The 23522-nt window shown below is 35.9% G+C and overlaps 1 protein-coding gene across 2 annotated transcripts in view; it reads right to left on the bottom strand.

The window, feature by feature from the left end:
* Positions 1 to 23522, bottom strand: part of CNTNAP5 (contactin associated protein family member 5) — a gene marked incomplete at both ends in the record, with an annotated part of 785818 nt that overhangs the window by 5295 nt on the left and 757001 nt on the right. For both annotated transcript variants that reach the window (XM_081262143.1, XM_081262144.1), the window contains one exon: positions 601 to 819. In XM_081262143.1, the coding sequence (XP_081118269.1) occupies positions 601 to 819 (219 nt within the window). The remainder of the gene's footprint in view (positions 1 to 600; positions 820 to 23522) is intronic.

Raw genomic sequence — 23522 nt, 5'->3', positions numbered from 1 at the left:
TTAATGGTTTGTCTCTACTGTCTTTTACAGTTTTAAAGCCAACTATGAGTTGTAAGTCCCCCTCTCAAAAATGAATGACTTCATTTAAATACATACCTATATACCTCTATGTTTCCATATCTGTCTGTATAAATATTAAAACACACACACACATAATGTTTAATAAGAACTCCCTATTTTTAATGCTAGACTCCTGTATCTGTATGATGACTTTTCCAGAGTTTTCCATGGTTTATTAAACATGCTAAACTGCACTAGAAATTCACACATCTACTTACATATTAGTTCAGCAACCAGACTGTACCTCCCTTACACTTAAATACTTTGATCCTCAAAACAGCAGTCACTTAAACAACAGGAACTATGTACATATATATACACATATAATATGATTATATATATATGTAAAATATATAAAATTGTGCCTTTAGTTCTAATTGTTCATCACATGAAATAGTATTATATTAAATATGTATGAAATCGCCCAATTCAAGGTAAAGAATTCAGTACTATTAGCTGGCTCTTTAAACTGGAAGCTTCTAGAAGACAGATAAGGTAGTCTTAGTAAGGGGACTTCATTAGGCATTCTCAGGAATATACCTGATGAAGAATGCACAGTGGTCACTGCATTCACTTCTGAATCCACCATGGAGCCACAGCCAGATTCCGTCAAGGTCCCCTGGACGGTCACAGGTGCGATAGTGGCATGACGCAGGGCTGCCTTCAGTGGTGCTATATGATTGTACTGGACTGAAGAAAGGCATCCAACAAAACCCAGGGCATTCACTTTAGCAATTTCAGAATCCAATCCAAGATTATCTGCAATGTAAAAGACCACCAGAAAAAATATATATATATATATATAATTTAAAAATATGCTCTATGTTTTTTGACTATTATATAAAATAACTGAAATGATCTTATTATTCTCTAAGTAAGGAAAAAAAACTTCCCCTGTCTTTATATCCTCTTTCCAACTTTACCTGCCCCACACTGCAAGCATCGATGTATCAGCCAGATTTTGTAGATAACTGCTTAGCCCATCTCTGCTTTTAGATAGAAATGTTTCAAAACGAAACTTGTATTCATGTATTTTATTATCTGTAGAAGGACAGCAAATGTGTCCTATACTCTTGGTATTTAAAAGAATTTGTATCAGCATCTCTATTACCATTATCTGTGGATGCAGGTAATTAGGACATCCATACTACAATTCTCATTAAAAATCTCAATAAAAATGAAACAAAAAAAATGATAAGATGTAGACAATGAGATTAGAAATCAAAATGGTCTTCCCATATATTTATTGTACTTACTATTTTAAGATATCTGTGTAGATTAACCTCTAGAGAAAATGTCTACCTGCTTGGTTCTGCCCATGGTACTGACTGGTGAGAGATTGCTTTGTTATTTTGACAGCATTCAAGTTCCTAAAGTAGTTTTGAGTCTTTATTAAAAATGAAGATGCAATCATTTGGGATTCACAACAAGATCAAATGTCTCGTTTTCTTCAAGATTTGTAGCAATATTACCCAACATCACATTTCTTTCTCTTAAAAGGGGTCATTTGGACAAATTGCTATGATGCACTTACCTAAACCTTCAATGCATAATAAACCATTTTCTTAAGATATGAGAGTTTTAACATAATTAGGTAGCTCAAATGGTTATTTTATCATGATAATATTTTTATTTTCTGGAAGGGAGCAGCTACTTTCTTAACTAATACTGTACATTACAATTTTATTTTGATTCATAAATGGTCAAAGGGTGCTTTCATGGATCTGTAAGTATGCATTATGTTGGCAGTATTAAGGAAAAGATGTGATGAGATTATATTTGAAAATAATAAATTAACATCCCTTGATAATGCCTTTTCTAATTTATGCCCTCAATTTACCTCCCTCTTCAATACCCATGTAACCTTCATCAATATATCATCTCTCTTTTCTTACATGAGAAGAGAGTAATTGCATATTAAATTTATGTGGCTGCTATAACAAATTATCACAAACTTAAACAACTTATATCAAATAGCTTAAAACACAAATTGATTATCTTTCATTTTTGTAGGTTAGAAGTCTGATATAGCACTCACTGGCCCCACAGTGTCAGCAAGACTGATTTCTTCTGGAGTCTCAGTATGATACGTTTCTGTTATAAATCTGGGATGTCCCCTGCAAAGCTCATCAATCTAGAGATTAGGACATGGAATCTTTGTGGCAATGCAGCAATGTTCAGAGATGAAAAAGACTGTATTATTAGAGGTGTAACCTCATCAGTGGATTAATCTATTTGGTGGATTAATAACTTGAATAGCCCACTTGATGGTAACTGTAGGAAGGTAGGACATGGTTGAAGAATTAGGTTACTGGGGATGTGGCTTTGGACAACATCTGTTCCTGGCTTCTTTCTTTGCTTCCTCACTGCCATAAGCTGAGCAGCTTTCCTCCACCATGCCCTTGCACCATGATGTTCTTCCTCATTTCAGAGCAGAGCAATGGAGCTGGCCAACAATAAACTGAGACCTCTGAAACTGTGAGCCCAAACTAAACTTTTCTTCTTCTATGTTGTTCTTGTCAGGAAGTTTAGTCAATCAAAAGCTAACACATTTTCTTTTCCATTTTTTTAGCTTCTAGAATCCAATTGTTTTCCATAGCTTAGTCTCCTTCATCTATCTTCAATGAAATCAACGTTGCATTTCTGTGTTCCTTTTTTCATAGTCGCACACACCTATGATTCCATTATTTGGCCTCTCTCTTTCACCTTTAAGGATTCATGTTATTACATTGCATTTGTGCTGATAAGCAAAGATGATATTTCCATTCTAAATGCAACCCATTAGAAACATTAATTCTATTCCCAAACTTAATTCCTCTTTGCCGCTTAGTCTAACATACTCAGAAGTTCTAGGGATTAGGACATGGAATCTTTGTGGCTCATTATTCTAAGACTCCATGTCAGATATGCTGTAAGAGCTGTCCTGGTGATGGAAATTAAGATTCAATACCATTGTAATACTACTCTTCTTAAGTGTAAGAGACCAGTAGGGTGTGGGAGGAAACAGATAACTGCCAAATATTCAAATGAACAACCTCCATCCATGGCACACATTTTTTACTTAGTAAATGACCACATATGTTTATTTGTTAGCATAGATTTTAAAAGACTGTGTCCCATATGAGATTTCTTGAACCTTGTTATGCAACAATTTTCTAGATCAAAAAGCTGCAATAAGCTGGAGGCTATTAACCAGTGTCATCAGAACTCAGTGTACCCCGCTGTAATAGAGAATGTATGTGAATTTCTGATTAGTTGTTAGTGAAGGGTAAAATTAGAAATCAGTAGTATCAAGATGAAGAAGCAGAAGAGAAGGGAAGCATAAGTTGGCATGAAGTTTTTGCACTGTAGGATATAAAAGCAGTGGAAAGTGACATCTATTGAAGCTATGCCTTGAGGGTCTTAGTCAAAAGTGCCAGATCTCATTCTCAACACATTGGAATGCTGCTGACATTGGTGCCAAGGTCATTGGAGGACATCACTATAGTGGCTGTCATAAATACCAGTCCCAGGTACAAGAATAGGTACAGAGATAAAAAAAAATGGGCAAAATGCCAGTGAGTGGCATTCTCTACTTACAGGAAAATTGTGTTGAATAAAGTCTTATCTCTAGTGAAATATGTTTATTCTAGATGTAGAATAAGAAGAGAGACCTTGAGATATTTCTGGAAAGAAATGAAGAGAGCAAGGAATTCCTGGTATGAGAAAATAATCTCAGTATGAGATCTCAGATAGTAATTTTTCAGATTTTTAGTAAAAACAGAAAGGCAAAAACCATAGAACTGTTTCAAATGATTTTTGTATTTTATGATAGTATTAGCTACTAAGTAGTGGAGAATAAAAATAAATGAATAAGAAGCTGCAGAAAAAAAGAACAAACTCACATTCACCAATCATTGAACAACTACTATACAACAATGTATAATTGCTACTCAAATATTTTAAGATTTTCTTTAAACTTTCTTCCATGTATTTGTTATGATTCTAGAAAATTTACAGAGGAAGGGATTGAGAACCAGAGAACGTAAAAGATACAGTGGAGTGAGAATTGAGGTTTAGACCCAAGTTGTTATGACTTTAAATGCTATACTCTTTATCTAAGATATGATAGCTCTCAACTAAATAAATAAATAAACTTCAAAACATTTTATACGCAGAGTAAAATAATTTTACATAAATTATTTTCAAAAACATAGGTTGCAAAAACTAAGAAAAACATGAAGTGTTTTTGTTGAATGTCTCATGCAATTTACTGAACTCTGTATTACATGAAAGACAGAATGTATTTACCAATCCATTTAATTCAGTTTTTGGATTACAATTGCATTAGACTCATAAGGAGCCAAGTGATGAAACTATTTTGTGTGCTCAGCTAACAAATGAATATCCCAGAAGAATGCAAGAGTGAAAGTGGTTTCCCAGAAGCATATGGGATGATAATGCAAAGATATTGCTACTAAAAAATATTCAGGTTCTCTTTCCCACTCTTCCTTAGATTTTCTGTTAATGTATAAAATTCTCATCCAAAAAAAAGAAGAAATGCAAAGTTTTCATTACATATGCTCCCATTCTGAGAAGCCACGGGTGTCTTACAAGGAAAAATCTGCAGTATTTCCATTTGTCTTATTTGAGATACATACTTTGTCCCTCTCAACACAATTTAAATCCAATCAAAATACAGTTTCTGATTCACTTATATTCCAGCACTCCTCTCTCAAATATTGATGTAGAAGCAGCATGGAGTGCTGACAAGATATGGGGGAAGTTAGACATCAGCTACTTCTATAAGAGGGTGTGCATTCAACCAGAGTCAGGCAAGCAAGCACACTTCAGCTAGCAGCAACCTGTTGTTATAGCTAATGCAGCACTGCCTCTTTGTTTTGATAGGAGGAACTTGAAGTTTCAGTGTTCATTGCACAAGTAACTTCTGTTTCCCCATTTCTGAGCTCCAGTTTTGCCCATGATAAAATATTGATCACTGGATCTGCCATATGCATCATGGTAGAAATAAACATAATGATATAGTATAAATCTTAGCTCAGTACCCATGATTCATTTTTGGTGTTTTGATGTTGTTGTTTTTTATTTATTTTTTTAATGTTTTGGTACAATATGCTGTTTTGATATAGGTATGCATTGTGGGATGGCTAAACAAAATATTTAGTGTATTTGTTATCTCACATACTTATCAATTTATTTTTAGGGTGAGAACACTAAATATTCACTCTTTTGGCAATTTTCAAACATAAAACATATTCTTATTAATTGCAGTCACCATGATATACAGCAGATATCTTGATCATATCTACCTGGTCTAACTGAAATTTTCATGATTTACCAACATCTTTTCATAACAAGTGCATATTATCATTAGTAGTAGTTTCAGAAGTACCAATGTCTTTTATTCCTCCTACTGTTCATCAATTCCAAACCTCTTTACCTGAATTCAAGACCCCTCAATATGCCCAAATAATACCGTGCTTGAGAAAGAAGATGTAAATGTTGATTTGCTTGCTGTGCAATCTTTCTACTAAATTTTCACTTCACATGGACTCAGAGTTGAATAGACATAATGTTCAAAGTTCTAATGACTCAGCTGGCTAATTTAATATAGACTAACTTCTTCAGGCATTTTAAAACCTGACTTTTTTACATTAATTTGCAAACAGTCTTATTTCTTCAAAGTAAAGCTGTACTTCACTATTAAATCTAGTGGATTTGAGATGCCAAGGAAAGTAGCACAGAACCAATTTTAGCCCCAGAAATGCTTCACACAATTGCAATTGTTTGACAAGAGGAGTCAGATAGAGCAAATCCAGGCTAATTTTATGCAGGCAGTTTTTTGCAGTGTGTGTTTTTTTTTTAATACAAAAAAAAATAGAGTAGGAGAGATCAGCACTTTGCTAAAAACAGACATTCTTCTGGGATGTAACATGGCATTTGCTGTATGTTAAAAGTCATTTATGATATTCAAATCTTGAAGTGTCACAAAACAAGCCATGCAGACCCATGTGACCTGGACTTATAAGAGTAAAATGTTGTACCAAGATAAAATATAAATAAGGGGAACTGAAGTCAGTGGAAGGTAAGAGCAGCATACACAAATGAAGAATTTCTGTCTCTAGAGTTCTTTGTGTTTCAGGGGCTGGGGGCAAACAGCCTGAAATCTTCACAACCAGAAGTTTGCAGAGTCTATGAACATGTTTCTCAGGTAAATTTTTAATTGTAAAAGGAGATCATCAAACTGGATTAAACACACAGACACAAGTTTGTATGCAAACTTGGGATTTGTTTTTTGCTTTCATATTTTGTCATTATGGTCATCTGCACAGAATCCCACATAAACTACATCCTTATAAAATGAGAAAGATTAAGATAAGTATACACACTATCAAATTATAGGGGAAAAAACATAAGTTCAAATTATTTTTCTAAATCAAATTAACCAGTCTTTGGCCAATCTAAGCCTGGAAACTTAGGTCTGTTGGCTTCTACTATTCTTTTTGTTGTTGTTATTGTTCTATTATGCCATGCTTAACATCTTTCCTCTTCTGCAAAGCATATATCTATTTATTGACCACCTATGGCAAATACAGTTCTATATTCATAGTGGTGGATTTGTAATAGCTAATCAATGAACTTTTCTCTCATCTTGGTGAATTTCAATCATTATGGAGGATGAATTTAATAGACCAGCAAAGATATCAGGTGATAAATCTTACAATAGAGAGTGATCACTGTGGCTGTGGGATTGTAGAAGGGAACTCTGGAACAATATAGAGAAAACAACATTAAGAATTGAAAAGAACTTCCAGAGAAGTGTATTAAAATATATATCATAACTTTCTTATGCAGTTATGATATAGATGGTCTATGGCCTACTCTTTGAGAAACACTGATTTAGAAAAGATTGCTTGGGATAAAGATTGCTTAAATAAATGCTAGAATGATGAATAGAGTATAGTTACAAAGCCAGCACAAGGCATAAATGGACAAAATACATCACATGTAAGACAAAGAAAAGTCAAGTTAATTTTGTCTTATAAGGTAAGGGATGATTTTGGAGAGATTGGTAGAAGCTGTATAGCATAAATGACTTTCATATCCCCAAGGCATTTTTCCTACTGCTATTGAATGATTTTATTTCTCGATAATGTGTGTCCTCTTCTTGCTTTCAAGAAGCCCCTCTTTTTCAGATCTTTATCCCCTTCAACTAAAGTGAAGTGCCCAATATGCAGAATCAGTTAGAATAAATTTAATTAACTTTAGTGTTATATATTGAATATGAAATGTCCCCAGAAAACTCCTGTTAATGTAGGCATATTCTGAAGTGACATGATTAGATGATGAGAACTCTCATCTAATGAAAGGGGTTAATTCATTTGATGGATTAACAACTGGATTGGAATAAGTGGTTGGTAACTGTAGGCAAGTTGGAAGTCACTGAAGGAAGTTAGATCATTGGGGAAACACTTTTGGGGTTTTATCCTTTGGCTTCATACACTGTTTCTCTGCTTCTTGACTTCGATGAGCTAAGCAGCTTTCCTCAACCACAATCCTCTGCTTCATTTCAAGCCCAGAGTGATGGAGTTGGCTGACCATGGACTGAAACCTCTGAAACTGTGAGCCAAAATAAACTTTTCATTTTATGAGTTGTTGTCAGGTCTTTTGGACACATCAATGAGAAGCTGGCTAACAGAATTAGTAAATGGAATTAATGAATGAAAAAATATTTCCTATTATCAACTGTAATGCAGTTTAATCGGGGATATATTAATAGGTAGAACTCAGACTTTTTCATTCTAGCCATTTATACATATACCTTGGCTTTATTTTTACATTCACACAAATGACATGTTATCCAGAACTCTGCTGAGGCAGGCCAAGTTCTGATAAAAACTTCATTCAGAACTCTTATAATTATATCAGGAGTGCACAAGAAATATGCCTCTCCATTATTCTCAGACTTTTGTGTCCTAAAGCTAAATGAACTGTCTGTATGAAATCTGTGTGTGGGGGTGAGTTTGGTAGCTACGCGGAATGGTGTCAATATTATTTGTAATGACTTTACACACTTTATACATGAGGGCCTATGCACTGACTCTTCACATGCTGTGGAGACCTCCCTGGGGCTCCTTTCCTTCAGATATTAGGATAAAAATCTTTCTCTGAAGAGAACTTTCATGGGTACCTAAAGAGCACATCCCCGATCCCTTCTCTGTTTCTCAACACTGAACCCAATTCATGTCCTTTCAAATTTTTTTTTCTATAAACTATGTAACTATAATTTCACATACACATATGTGTGGGTGTGTAGGTGCACAGGTGTGTTTGCTTATTGGTTTATCTTTTATGCACCTCTGTAAATCATAAGTTTAATGAAGAAAATATGCTTTACCTTCCAGGTAACTGCCAATTTCTTAACAAATTCATAACCTTGTACATAAACTTTGCTAAATATTTTTGAATGTTTGACTAGGTCTACATTGCATGGGGTCTGATAGGTAGAAGGTCTTATACAACTGTCATTTTTCTTTTTTTGGTACTAGGGAATCAAACACAGGGTATAAGGCATGCAGGGCAAGTGCTGAGCACCCTGAGCCACATATCCAGCCCTTTTTATTTTGAGAGAGGGTCTCTCCAAGTTTTCCAGGCTGGCCTGGAACTTCAGATCCTCTTGCCTCTGTCTTCCAAGTTGCTGGGATTATAGGTGGGTGTCACCACACTGAACTCCAAGTTTTCTTTAAGTAAATACACAGAAATACAGGTAGGTGGATAGATGGATGGATAAACAGAAACAACATAAGAAGCAAATAAAAAAATCCATGTAATAAATAAAAATTCTATCACTTGAGAATTAATTACTTCAATCTAAAATTTCACTGGCTGAACACATTTTTCACTTTTTAATTAGGTTGCCTGGTACCATACATCATATGAGTTCCCCTCTGTGGTTACAGGACAGTGACTGCCGAATCAGTGCGACCTTAACCATCTATTCAAATGTTGGAATTCTAGACATCATATTCCCAAGGTCTATTTTCCTTATTTTACATATAAAAACAACTTCTCTGCCTTTAACACTTGGATTTGCAAGTTAATATAGAAATTCATTCCTTTGGGATTCAAAGAAACAAAAATAATTCCTCCTAGGTTGTTCATTATTTATTTCATGTGGGGCTAGAACTGAAGGACTCTCATGTTTTGGTTTACAACAATGTTGTTTACTTTGCTAAGAGAAAGGAGCAAAACTAGGGGACATTATGTCCCAACAGAGAATCTTTGGCAGAGCACAAAATAATCTATAGAAATATAATACTCTGATGGGGAATTACAAGTGATGGAGTTAAAACATCAGGAGAAGTACATGTTATAGCAGGAAACTTTGGTGATTTGATGTTGTTTTTATTTACAGGGTTTATGCAATGAAAATTTTGTTAGGATGCTTTTTACAGCAGGTAACAGAAAACCCAACTGTAAGGAATCTAGACAATAAAGGGCTAATTTTCTCACATAGGAAGTTGTCTAGAAGCATGGAAAGAAAGCTATGGTTCCAGGATACCAGATCACCCCCCGTGGCTGTCTCAATGTCAGGCTGGAATGAGGTGATAATGGAGCTCCAGACATGATGTCTAGGTGCAAGAAGGACAATACGTAAAAAGAACAAGTGTCTGTCTCATCTTTATAAAGGAAAATCCTGCCCCAGGACCTCATAGACTCAGCCACCTCACAGGCTTCTTCTAATTATTTGGATGTGGGTCATATTTATGCCTAATCCAGGTCACTAGCATAAGACATGGACATTTGCTTAGACCAGGAATCTCAAGATCCCTTTTCAACTTTTGAAAATCCTAAAGATGGTCTGGGGCTGGGGCCCAGTGGTAGAGTGCTTGCCTGGCACACGTGAGGCACTAAATTCAAACCTCAGCACCACATAAAAATAAAATAAAGGCATTTTGTTCACCTACAACTAAAAAAATACATATTTTAAAAAAATAAAATCCTAAAAAGGTCTTAGACATCTGTGTGCATTTTTAAATCTACAGATGTCCATTTTTATTAGAAATCAAAACTGAGAAAGCTTTAAAACAAGAGTCCACAACATACTCTCCATGAGTTCACTTAGTAATGACATCATGAAACAAGACAACCTCTGAATAAACCTAACTATATGTATAAGACAACTGGATGAAAAAGGCAAATAACATCTACTGGGAAAATGAAGATACTTTTGACCAACTGGATTCCTTGGAAAGATCTCAAGATCTGCTTTCCCCAATGATACCTGCAACAAATACTTATAACAGATAACACAACTAGGAGGAATCCTTAATTATCACAGTTGGAGATGACTATCTCAAGAGCATGTAAGCTTATAGAAGAAGAAGAATTCTGTTAGGAAGAGAGAGGGGATTCCAAATTGGTGCTGCATAGGCAACCAATACAGTTCAGTTATATTCATGCAAGCCAATCTCTGGAATCAAAACTATATATATATATATATATATATATATATATATATATATATATATATTTAGTTTAAGAGGCAGTTTTTTAGTGGGTTATATTCTGACTTCTATAAAGATTCTGATGCTACATGGATGCTCACATATAATTTGATCATCTACGTTTATGAGATATATATATATATATATATATATATATATATATATATAATTTTAATTTAAAAGTCAATTATTTTGATGAATAATAAACTAATCTGAATAAGAATTCTGGTGTCTATACTGAATGACCTTAATTTGGCTTTTGTTAATAAGGAAAAGTAGAGCTATTCTTTGGGGGCTGAGTAGAATCTAGTAGCCACAGAAAAATTTGCCCTATATATAATGCCTACATGGAGAGCGACTTTTGTTTATGCCAAGTCTCCTGTATTCTGGTTCTAACTTTTATCATACATAACATACAATCCTATAACATAATGAGTCACACAGGGTATCCTTTGTAGCATTGCTCCATAGGAATATTAATGACCAAATTCTATCAAATTATGTGATAAAACATCATACAGAAAAAATGACACAAATTAGCTTTTATGATTTGGAAAGGACAAAATAGTGTGGCATTATATCCACCATGCAGATCATGAAACAAAACTCATAATGATTCCGCAAGATGCCCATTTACATAGTAGCTAAAATTCCTAGACTTTAATTACTAATTTTTTCTTGCATGTCATACTATCCCTTTGAATCCATTAACCTATGCTTAAGACTGAATCTGACTTTACAGAAGAGCTGTTTTTATAATATCACACCATCAGTCACCTAGTACAGTACAGATAAATTGCAGTAGAGCAAGGCTACAAAAAAAAAAAAAACTACTTAAAGATGAGCTCTGTTCAAATGTCTTGGGACAAAGATTTGGGTTTGTGGTTGGAGAGAGCAGATCCTTGACCTGACCAGACCTGAACTCTGTGTATGAGTAGCCACTTGTCCATGGCAGGGATGTGCTTACAGCAGTCTGGCTGCCTGGAGGAGGATCTTTCTGAAAACCAACAACAATGCATTGTTCCAAGGGCCTGCTGAGGTAAGGGTGACAGAGGTAAGTCTCTGTATGTCCAGATTGTAATCCAGTATGTGATTGTCGTTTTTGTATTCTATACAATATCTAATGGAAACAATTTCTCCAACATGGGGACCATGAAGATACCTTTTTTGAGCTGTATTGACTTGAATATAAAAATGAGCTGGTCATAGTATTCACCCTAAAGTTGGATTTTTAAGACAAAAACAAACATAAGATCTGAGTTATTTGGGTCATTGTGACCAAAAATACCCAACCAGAACAACTTAATGGAGGAAAAGTTTATTTTGAGATAACTGTTTCAGAGGTTCAGTCATTAGTCAGCCAACTCAGTCCATTGCTCTGGGCCTGAGATGAAGAACATCATGGCAGAAGGCCTATCCGAAGAAAACTGCTCAGCTCATGGTGGCCAGAAAGCAAAGAGAGAGCTGGGCTCTAGAAATGAAATACAAACCCCAGGGCATCCTCCCATGACCTATCTCCTCCAGCCATAACTCATCTGTCTACAGTTATCACCCAGTTAGTCCATTCAAATCATTAACACACCAAATGATCAAATCAAATGTATCAATCCACTTATTAGATTAGAACTCTCTTAATTTAATCATTTCTCCCCTAAAAGTTCCTGCATCAACACAGGAGCTCTGGGTCATAGTCATAGCAATTCCTGATATTATTCTTAATAGTCCCTACAGATGCCATTGTCCAAGTTCACAGTGCCTGTGATTATGTACCATAAATGGCAAGAGGAACTGGACTGAGATGAATAAATGAAGGATATTAAGATTTAAAGATTATTCTGGATTATCCTGATAAACTCAATGTAATTACAAGAGTCCTGTAAGAAGGGACTAGAAAGATCAAAAGCAGAAGTACACCACTACAGAGATCTAGGAAAAGAATACAAGCCAAAGAATGCACTGACCACTGTAAGTTGAAAATGAAAAGATATTAGAGTATTCCTGAAGCCTCCAGAAGTAACACAGCCTTGATGATGCACTAATTTTAGTTCCAAAACTTCAGCAAAGACTTTTGACTTCCCGAACTATAAGATAGTAATGTATGCAGTTTTAATCTACCAATTGTGTGGCAGTTACCAGTAGTAGCAACAGAAAAATTGTATACTTCGGAACATTCTGTGAATCCTATTAAGAGGCTCTTTGCATCTATATTTAAAGCATGCCTAGATATTAATATTTAAGCAACTATACTGACAATAATAGTTTTCTCATTTAAATACTGCTATTCAATAAATTTGGTAATATGAAACAATCTCTACTTTTCTTGCTTTCGTTATGACTGAATTTCAGTTGCCATGATTTAAATAGCACCATTCCTCCCAAAACAATAGTTCAAGTTTCATTTACAATGGTGTATTAACTGTGAGCAACTGCTAATGTGAAAACACTGTTGTAAGTTCTTTTTTTCACAAATGAATATAAAATAATTGTGAGTTTTGGGATCAGAGTTCTATCCCATAATTTCTTTCAAGGTCTGTGGGTGACTGGGCACTGCATATCTGTTCACACACAAAAAGCAACGTGTATAGTTAATGTTGCTTCTTTCTTTCCTAGTAACATGCTGGTGTGACATTTTAAAAAGATAGATAATCAAAACAGGGAACTAAAGCTTGGTGTAGTGCTGCACACCTATAATCTCAGAAACTTCAGAGGCTGAGGCAGGAGGATTGAAAGTTGGAGGCCAGTCTGGGCCACTTAATGAGACACTGTCTCACAGTAAAAAGTAAGAAGGGATGGGGTATCGCTGAGTTTGATAAAGCACCACTGGGTTCAATCCTCAGTACCACATGCACAAATACATGAGTACTCACACAGTGAGAAGGGAATAAAGGGAACTTGGTCAGCAAATGTGAAAGTGTGGCAAAGAAATGAAAACTGAAAATGCTGGAAGTGAAAAAATTTCAAATGTACATGGTGCTAGAGAGGAAATGGCTGCTCAGGGAAATGCCAATATTGACCCTGTGTGAGAGACCACAGGTACACAGCCACAGGGAATTAGTGACTTGGAAGAGGAAAGCAGTCATGACAAAGAGCACTTCCCACAGGAAGCGATGTTAGCCAAAAACTTCACAAGAAAGGACCCTCCTAGGTATTTTACGGGATTGAAAGCACAAAGGATGAGATGTTAGAAGCTGATCCTGACTTAGAAAAGAGGATGACAGTTCACTAAGGTTTAAGAAAGATTTAAGTCAAACAGTCAGAAGGCCAGCACAGTTCAAAAGATTCTTGATAAGCTTTTAGACAGAAATAAAAAGACAATTTACTCAATGTTTCTAGAACTTTATATTGCAGTATACCCAGTACATTGTTTTAGTGCACTCTCTTTTACTAATTTTTAATTTTCCTATACAATCAGATAATGTTAAGGCTTTGACAAAGGAAAATTAAAGGGCACAGAACCACTATAAATTTTGCATGAATTATTAAGAACACTTTACCCAGTTTTAGCTCATGTGGTCACTTTCATAACCCTGCAGTACTGGAGAAATTGAGGACTGCCTGCATATTATCATGACTGGATTTCTCAACATGTGTCAAATGTTGCCTTCCGTGCCATGTGACTAGAGAACATCTTCTGTGTTACTCTGCCCCTTTTAAAGATAAGACAGCATAAAGAAAAGGTAAACAATACTGAAAGTAACTGTCAGTAAGTCTCAGAGTTGGGATTTGAACCCATCATTTGTCAGTTCAGGACTAGGCTGTAGGATGCGAAGCTACATTGCTGACACACCTAGGACATCAGCTAGGTACTACACTTCATGATGCTCAATTTCAATGGGCAACTGTGTGTGATGATCACCTCGTGACAACAACCTTGGTATGTGAAAATTATTCATCTCTGTGTTGCAGATGAAAGAAACAGGCTCAGAGCAATTGTCCCAGGTCTCACAGTGAATGGTGAAGTCTTATTCCAGGCAAAGGGTCTTGGTGTAACAAGTATGGGAACTTGATATTTATTATTGAACAGATATGTTTAGTATCTGGACCTTTAAATTGTATTCTAGATATTTTTCTGAGAATTTGGCAAACACTTCCCCCTCAACTTATTAACTATCTTCAGCAAAGTTTGTTCAACCCAAAGAGCCTCTCTCCCTTCCTCCCTGAGGAAAGGAGATGCCAACTGACTGGAAACCTAATGAGGTAATCATGTTTGATGATTGTTTACTGTGCTCTTCTTCAAGATATCTTATGTATATTTTAGAATTTGTCTTGAGGTATTCATGATAAGAAGAAGCATATTTTGGGATTTCACTACAAGTGGCATTTCGAAACTAGTATGCTTTTCAGCCTGCATCAAATCATACCACAAAGTTGATTCAAGAAATACTAATGAGGATGAACTGAGCACAAAGCATTGCTTATGCTGTCTGCATACAGGCTGACTTCTTAGTTTTTAGAGCAGGCACATCACAATTACACTGTAGCACTCACCACTCTCGAGTTTTTCCAGACTGGAAACCTCTTACCCATGACCATGCCTGTTTAAAGAGAGTGATCCAGGGCTGGGGCTGTAGCTCAGTGGCAGAGCGCCTGCCTCGCACATGTGAGGCACTGGGTTCCATCCTCAGCACCACATCAAAATAAACAAAATAAAGGCCTGCTGTCTACCTACAACTACAAAATTAAAAATAATAATAATTAAAAAAATAAAGAGTGATCCATATCATCCTTTACATACTACAGAACTCCTTGTCTATAGGTCTTGCTTAAAACTTAAACTACTGCTTCCTTGTTTTGTCTCTCCAAGATTTTTTTTTTAAATAAACAACGAGGTGACTGCCAAGTTTCAATGGTGCAGATGTGAGTAAAAGCAAGTCATCCACTGACTTCTCTACAGGGCAAAGAACACATGAGGAATTGCTCCAGATTTCAAAATTACTGGCTTTCAGAAATTTCTATCATTGTCATTCTATAAGAATTTTTTTATTTACCTAAAATGGAAACATTACCTTCTCTCTTACTCCAACTGATCCTATGAAACGCAGTCATAATTTATGATTTATAGTTTACACATTTTATTAGAGATAAAATAATAACATGGCTCATATAAACTCAGAGTTCCTTTTTTTTCCCCCAGTTAATATGAAGCCTATTATTAGGCAGTCTAGGTAGGGTTGGCATCCACATCTTGGCTTCAGATAGCATCAGAGAATCAGAATTGCTTTTGCTCAGATTTATGCTCCTCTCTCTACAGACTAGAGTCTTTGTCTTCCTCTTCCTAAGATGACTTTAGGATCTCCAGCCATGTCCTTATGTTGTAGGTAGAAGAAAGAGGAAGAGTGAAGGACAAAGATGTACATATGTGTGAAATCATCCATCTGGAAAATTCTAGTGCTTTTAGCCCATGGAATAGGAGAATGTCCCATGGCTATTCTTAACTCAATGGAAGATATGGAATAAAACATGTTTAATTTGGTACACTATTCCCTTAAAAAAATCAACTACAACAACAAAGAGAAAAAAGAAAGAAAAATGCCATAATTTTTCATTAAAAAGTGAGGGAGAATTAATACTGAACATTAATAGATGGGTATCAGTCTCTAGCTCAACACTTTTCTGCCAAATAAACTTTTTTTTTGATACCTTCTCTCAATGAAACATTTAAACAATTTTCCCACTCGGCAGTTTTTTGTTTGTTTGTTTTATTTTTTATCATTAACAAATTACACTCCCCAGGTTCAACATTCAACTCTTTCCTTTGGTAACATCTGGCCCAAACTTTATCCTTGGCTCAGTTTCATTTAACCTATGAGATGAAGATGAATATAGTGCATGCATATGGCAGATTAAAGAGAACAGAAATCTTTGGCGAATCTTTCACTGAGAGACAGGCATTTTTCCTTTTTTCTTTGAATTTGAGCTGACTTACAAATGATTTATCCAATGGAATCTACTGAAAATTATATTTTGCCCATTCTGAGATGAGCCTTCATCTCTAGCCTGATAGACCTTATGGTTTGAATATGAGGCATTCACCAAAAGCTCCTGATCTCATCTGAAGAGACTGATTTAGTGGTAACTGTAGATGGGTGGGGCATGGTTGATGGAGGTGGGTTACTGGAGGTGCGTCCTGGAAGAGGTCATTTTTCCTGCACTCTCTCAACCCCCTTTCTGCTTCCTGGCTACCCTGAAGAGGAAAGCTTCTTCTACCACACCCTCTGCCATGATGTTCTGCCTCACCTTAGATCCACAGAAATGCAGCCATCCCATCATGGACTGAATCTCTAAAATCCGGGCAAAAATCAACTTCCTCCTCTAAATTCTTCTTGTTAGGTATTTTGGTTACAGCAATGTGACCAAACTGACTAACAAAGGAAATATGTGGAAATACCATGAAACCAAATGAAGAAAGATAGGGACCTGCTTAGCTTAGACTTTTAGCTGGTCTGTACAAAGCCACAAAACACAGGAATGAATTAATTTTGACTCTCCTGACTAGCCACACCCCTAGCTACATATAACTCAGTGACTTAGTCAACATCATAAAGAGCCGAAGAGCCAAACTAGCAAGCTCTATTTAAATTCTGAACTCCCCAAATAGTGAGAAATTTTAATATGGATATTGTGTAAAGCTATGTTGATATTGATTGTAGGGTAATTTAGTACACAACAATAGATACCTATTTGTTGTGAACATTAAATATAATATTGAAGACAAGTATCTTAACTTATTTCCTGGCATATGGTAAATATTCAATGTTTATCTTACATATTAAATTCTAAGACCTCATATATCTCTCTGTGTAAGAGATTTCCCATCCAATGCAGGATTTTGTCATGCACTCATCAGCTCAGAACTACATTTGCTCTAAATTAGACTTCCAACTGATATTTTGCTTTCATTCAACCTATTCATAATTTCTCCTCTTTTTGCGTACTAACATTTTGGCCCTATAATATTGCAATTTCTATGAAGCTAGGTTTATAACTTACATGCTTTTTATTAAAAAATACATGGTATAGCAGGATACACATAACTTTTAAAGTCAGGAAAATCTGATTTTGCATACCAGGTCAATTAGTGAACAGATGAGTGATAGTTTGAATTCTCAAAGGCAGCCATTTGGAACACAAGTATTTTTTTCTGAGTACTGATGAAAGCATTGACAAGGTCATGGAGGAGTTCAGATGAGAAGAAAATGTAACAGGTACATTATCAAACCAACCATCACTGTGGGCAATAAGCACTTTCTCTTGCTAGGACAACTCTGGGAGCCAAAGAAGATCACATGTATCATTCTTCTTCCAATAGATGGGGGCGAGCAGGAATGTCAATAGGCCAGCTCATCTTGTAATTGGCTAAGGATTATTACCAGCAGACACCAAAAAAACCTGGCACTTCTGCACTGCCATATAGATAGGCAAAGCAGGCTTCCTGGACAGAGATGGCCACCAGGATAGTGTGAAGACCTGTAAGTTCGAAGTGAGCTGGCGTGGAACTGGTACTGGGAAGGCAATAGACTACAGCACCAATAGCATCTGCTAAAATACGTGGACAAGTTACTAAATTGGATTTCCTCATCTCTCAAACCAGGATAAAAATAATAAATCCAAACTTACGATGAACTCTCTGTAATTTCTAATCCTACCAAAGTCCTACCCTTGTGCCATCCACAGACATAAGAGAATAGAATTTAGAAAACGGCTGGGATGCAATTAATGATAGTTGACTAAAGCTCAGTAATCCCACTAAATATGAAAACACATGACTGCTTTTGGAATATTTTACTCCTGGCAACCTACAAGCATCAGAGATAAGAGTGGAGATAAAACCATCTTGGTTTAAATCACTCAAATATTGTAATAAAAGCAAGAGGAATAAACCTTGTGTGAAATAACAATAAAACAAACAAAAAGCACTTGCTATCATTTTTTATCACAGCAATTATTGGCATTAGCAGTAACAGATGTAAAGCATGTTTTCATTTAACTTAATCAGTGAGCATCAGCTATGTCATAAAGGAGCATTTGAGTGAACATCTACAGAAATATTTGACACTATAATCAAAAACATAAAACAACAACTTAAAAAGAAGCCCTCCAGGAAAAGACCAGGAAATACTGTATTTAAGAATATTTTCACCTTTTTGTTTAAAACTATCCATAGCTTGTCTTTTTATCTTAGATAAAATGAAGCAGACAAACAATCCTGACTTATTGAGACCTTAACTTACTAGTCTATCCCACCCCCGCTAACTCTGGCTTCTGGGAGCCTGGCTGTACAGATTGGAATTTTCCCTGGGGAACCATTCCAGGGAGTGAAGACATTATATAAGAGAGAGATCTAGGAGGCATGGGTGGTCCCCATGTGACAAGTTTTCTTTTCAGGTTGAATTTCACAAAAATTCTTCCATTTCCATTTCCAAATCCTGTATCTGTAACTGCCTTTACTTAGCATCTAAATATCAAGCAGCCACTGTGCACTAAACAGTGTGTGTATAAATGCATAATACATATACGCACTCACAATATTATATAATCATCAAAACAATCCGCATAGGTAGTCATGGTGAGTCCTGTGTTTATAGATAAGGAAATTGAGGTCAGATGAAGTGCAAAGTTACCGGTGTCTTAGGATGGAAGATTGAGCCAAGCCTTTCCAAAGCCAGAGCTCATATACTTACCCCTGTCTTCTCGTGACTTTATGAACCAGGCAAGTTTCAGTACTTGCTCCCTCTAGAAGGAGCAAAATGGACTTAGAAAGAGACAGCATTTGGGGAGGTGGGAGGGATGCCTGACTATCATAGACAAGGATGTTAATTTATCTCTCACTGTCTTTGGAAGACATAGAAAGAATGTTTACATGGCTTATGACCACTTACGACTTTTGTTCATTATCTGAAGTAAGACATAGGGGAACACAAAGCAACACTTCAAAACATGATATCAGTATTCTGCAAGGTTACTGACATGTTGTATTTCAACATGTCTATGTGTATATGTGTGTGTGTGTGTGTGTGTGTATAAAAACATATATACATCTACACACACACACACACACACATATATATATCTACATGTGTGCGCTCGCACGCGGTTGCGCGCGCGCGCGCGCGCACACACACACACACACACACACACACACACAGAAATCTAGAGACCTAGGAGAACTGATGGTATAAATTCCAGTCCAAAAGCCAACAGACTGGAACCCTATAAAAAACTGATGTTTCATTTTGAGTTCCAATAGGAAAAGACCTATATCTACCTCAAATAGCCAAGCAGAAAGAGGGGTACCCCTTACTTTGCTTTGCTCCCTTCGGACCTATTTCTTCTATTCAGATCCTCAACTGATTGAATGGATGAGGACCACTCCCATTCGGAAGGGCAATCTGCCTTACTCTAACAATTCCAAAGTGAATTTCATCCACAAACATTTTCACAGACATACCCAAATAATGTTTGACTAAATGTCAGGGGACATATGACCCATTCAAGTTGACATATAAAATTAACCCTTTTGTTCCCTTTTTGCAGAGCTAAAAATATAAAATTCTGTTCCCTCTCTTGATTTAAATTTTCTCCACTCAACTTTATACAAAGAAATTATCATCTTATCAAGATGACAAGCTAGGCTCTGGCACAGGACCTCCTCCTCTGACCAGCAGACTCTCACTGGAGCTCAGGCCCAGCCAAGATCTGCCTACATCAACCTGTGGGGGACCCAGGCCCAGGGTAGATCCGAGTCCACTCCCTGCACCTGGGAGCCCACACTTAGCCCACTTCTATCTTGGGACACTGCAGACATCACCATAGTCTTCCCCACACAGTAGTCTCTACCTTTTGAGAACAGGGCTTAGAAGCAGCTGCATCTCCAAGCAGGCATCTCAAAGACAGTGTAAGGCCCAACCTTTCAGCTCCATCTCTGAAAGATGCTGCATCCATCTTGGGACACCTCCACTACTATCTTAAGTTATCTCCGCTATTGCTGAGACTACTTTTAGTTGTAGTAGCATACATGGAGGGACACCTGCAGGGTCTGGAAGCCCAATATCAAGGTGAAGTACATAAAATATACATGGATACTACAACATTATAGTGTAGAAACTGTAATATCTCAGATTTATATTGCAAGAAAGGAAAACACATAGACAACATAAAAAGACAAGGGAGGAAAGTGCCCCAAACAAACAAGGATACTACAATAACAGAACCCATGGACAGAGCAGGTGATGAAATGTTGGAGAAGTTCATAATTAAAATGATCTGTGAATTAAAGAATGAACTAATGAGCAACTATAGGCAAAAGTTGATCACTCCAAAAAACATATAAGAGACCAAATATAGGTAGCAAAAGATTATTTCAAGAAAGACATACTCTGAAAAAAAAAAAACACTCAGAAATCCTTGAAATGAAGGAAACAATAAACCAAATGAAAAACTCAATAGAAAGCATCACCAACAGACTAGATCATGCAGAAGACAGAACTTCAGATAATGAAAACAAAGTATAAAATCTGGAAAATAAAGATGACCACACAGTGATGATAGTAAGAAACCATGAACAGAACATCCAAGAGTTATGGGTCAGTATCAAAAGGCCAAATCTAAGAGTTATTAGGATAGAGGAATGCACAATCTCTTCAATGGGATAATATCAGAAGTTTTCCCAAGAATGAAGAATGAATTGGAAAATCAAATACAAGAGGCTTACAGGACACCAAAATGTACAAAATTACAACAGATCTACACCTAGGCACATTATAATGAAAATGCCTAGCATACAGAACAAGGATAGAATCTTAAAGATTGCAAGAGAGAAGAATTGGATCACATATGGGGGAGGCCAATTTGTATCTCAGCAGATTTTTCAACCTAGACCCTTAGAGCCAGGAGATCATGGAACAGCACATACCAAGCTCTGAAAGAAAATGGATGTCAACCAAGAATCTTATATCCAGCAAAATTAAGCTTTGGATTTGATGATAAAATAAAAACCTCCCATGATAAATAAAAGTTAAAATAATTTACAACTAGAAAGCCTGCACTACAGAACATCCTTGGCAAAATATTCTATGAAGAGTAAATGAAAAAAAAAATGATGAAAATCAGCACAAGGAAGTATTACACTAAGGGAAAAACAATCAAAGGAGAAACAAAGTCAAGTTAAATGCCAAAAATAAACAAAAATGGCTGGGAATACAAATCATGTCTCAATAATAACCCTGACTGTTAATGGCCTAAACTCACCAATAAAAAGACATAGACTAGCAGATTAGATCCCGCCCCCCCGCTGCAAAAAAAAAAAAAAAAATACCCAACATTATTCTGCTTCCAAGAGGTTCATCTTATAGGAAAAGACATCCACAGACTGAAGGTGCAAGGTTGGGGAAAATCATACCATTCACTGGACTGCAGAAGCAAGTAGGGGTTTCCATTCTCATTTCAAATAAATTAAACTTCAAGCCAAAGTTAATCAAAAGGGATAAAGAAAGACACTAACTACATACTACTCAAGAGAACCATGCACCAGCATGGTTATAAACAATTATAAACATATATGCCCCAAAGAATGGAGCATCTACGTTCATCAAACTATTCTCAAGTTCAAGACTCAAGTAGACCACAACACAATAATTCTGGGTGATTTTAGCACACCTCTCAGCATTGGCTAGATTTTCCAAACAAAAGCTGAACAGACAAACTGTACAACTCAATAATAGAATCAATAACTTAGACTTAACTGAGATATATAGAATATTTTATCCTTCAAGGAGCAAATACATATTCTTCTCAGCAGCACATGGATCCTTCTCTATAATAGACCCATATATTATGCCACAAAGCAACTCTTAGCAAATAAAAAAATAGAGATACTACCCTGCATTCTATAAAATTATAATGGAATGAAACTAGGAAACAATGATAAAATTAAAAATAAAAGCTACTCCAACACCCAGAGACTACATAATATGCTACTGAATGAATAATGGGTTGCAAAAGACATCAAGGAGAAGATTAAAAATTCTTAGAAGTGAATGATAACACTGACACAACATATTGAAATCTCTGGGACACTATGAAGGTAGTGCTAAGAAGAAAGTTCATTGCATGGAGTTCATTCCTTAAAAGAAAATAAAGTCAACAGATAAATGACTTAACATTACATCCCAAAGCCCTAGGAAAAAAAAGAACAAATCAACACCAAAGCAGTGAAATACAGAGAATAATTAAAATCAGAGAGATGAAATAAACGAAATTGAAACAAAAAATTGAAAAAAATGACAAAACAAAAAGTTGGTTCTTTGAGAAAATAAATAAAATTGATAAACCCTTAGCCATGTTAACAAAGAGAAGGTGAGAGAAAACTCAAATTACTAACACATGTGATAAAAAAGAAAAATATCAAAACAGACACTACAGAAATACAGAAGATAATTAGAAATTATTTTGAAAACTTGTACTCCAATAAAATAGAAAATATTGAAGGCATCAAAAAATGTCTAGAGTCATATAATTTGCCCAAAATGAATCAGGATGATATACACAATTTAAACAGATCTATTTCAAGCAATGAAATAGAAGATACCATCAGAAGCTTACCAACCAAGAAAATCCCAAGACTAGATGGATACACAGCTGAGTTCTACAAGACTTTTAAAGAAGAATTAGTGCCAATACTCCTCAAATTATTTTGTAAAATAGAAAAAGAAGGAACACTTCCAAACTCATTCTATGAGGCCAGTATCACCCTGATTTCAAAATAGGCAAGGACACCTCAAAGAAAGAAAACTTCAGACCAATATCTCTAATGAAAATAGATGCAAAAATTCTCAATAAAATTTTGACAAATTGAATACAGAAATATATCAAAAAGATCATGCACCATGATCAACTGGATTCATCCCAGGGATGCAAGATTTGTTCAACATACGGAAATCAATAAATATAATTCAT

The sequence above is a fragment of the Spermophilus citellus genome (genome assembly GCF_964194105.1).
Source record: "Spermophilus citellus genome assembly, chromosome: 11".
Lineage (NCBI taxonomy): Eukaryota > Metazoa > Chordata > Mammalia > Rodentia > Sciuridae > Spermophilus > Spermophilus citellus.
The sequence above is the reverse complement of the archived record's forward strand: the minus strand, read 5'-3'. Positions and strand labels throughout refer to the sequence as shown.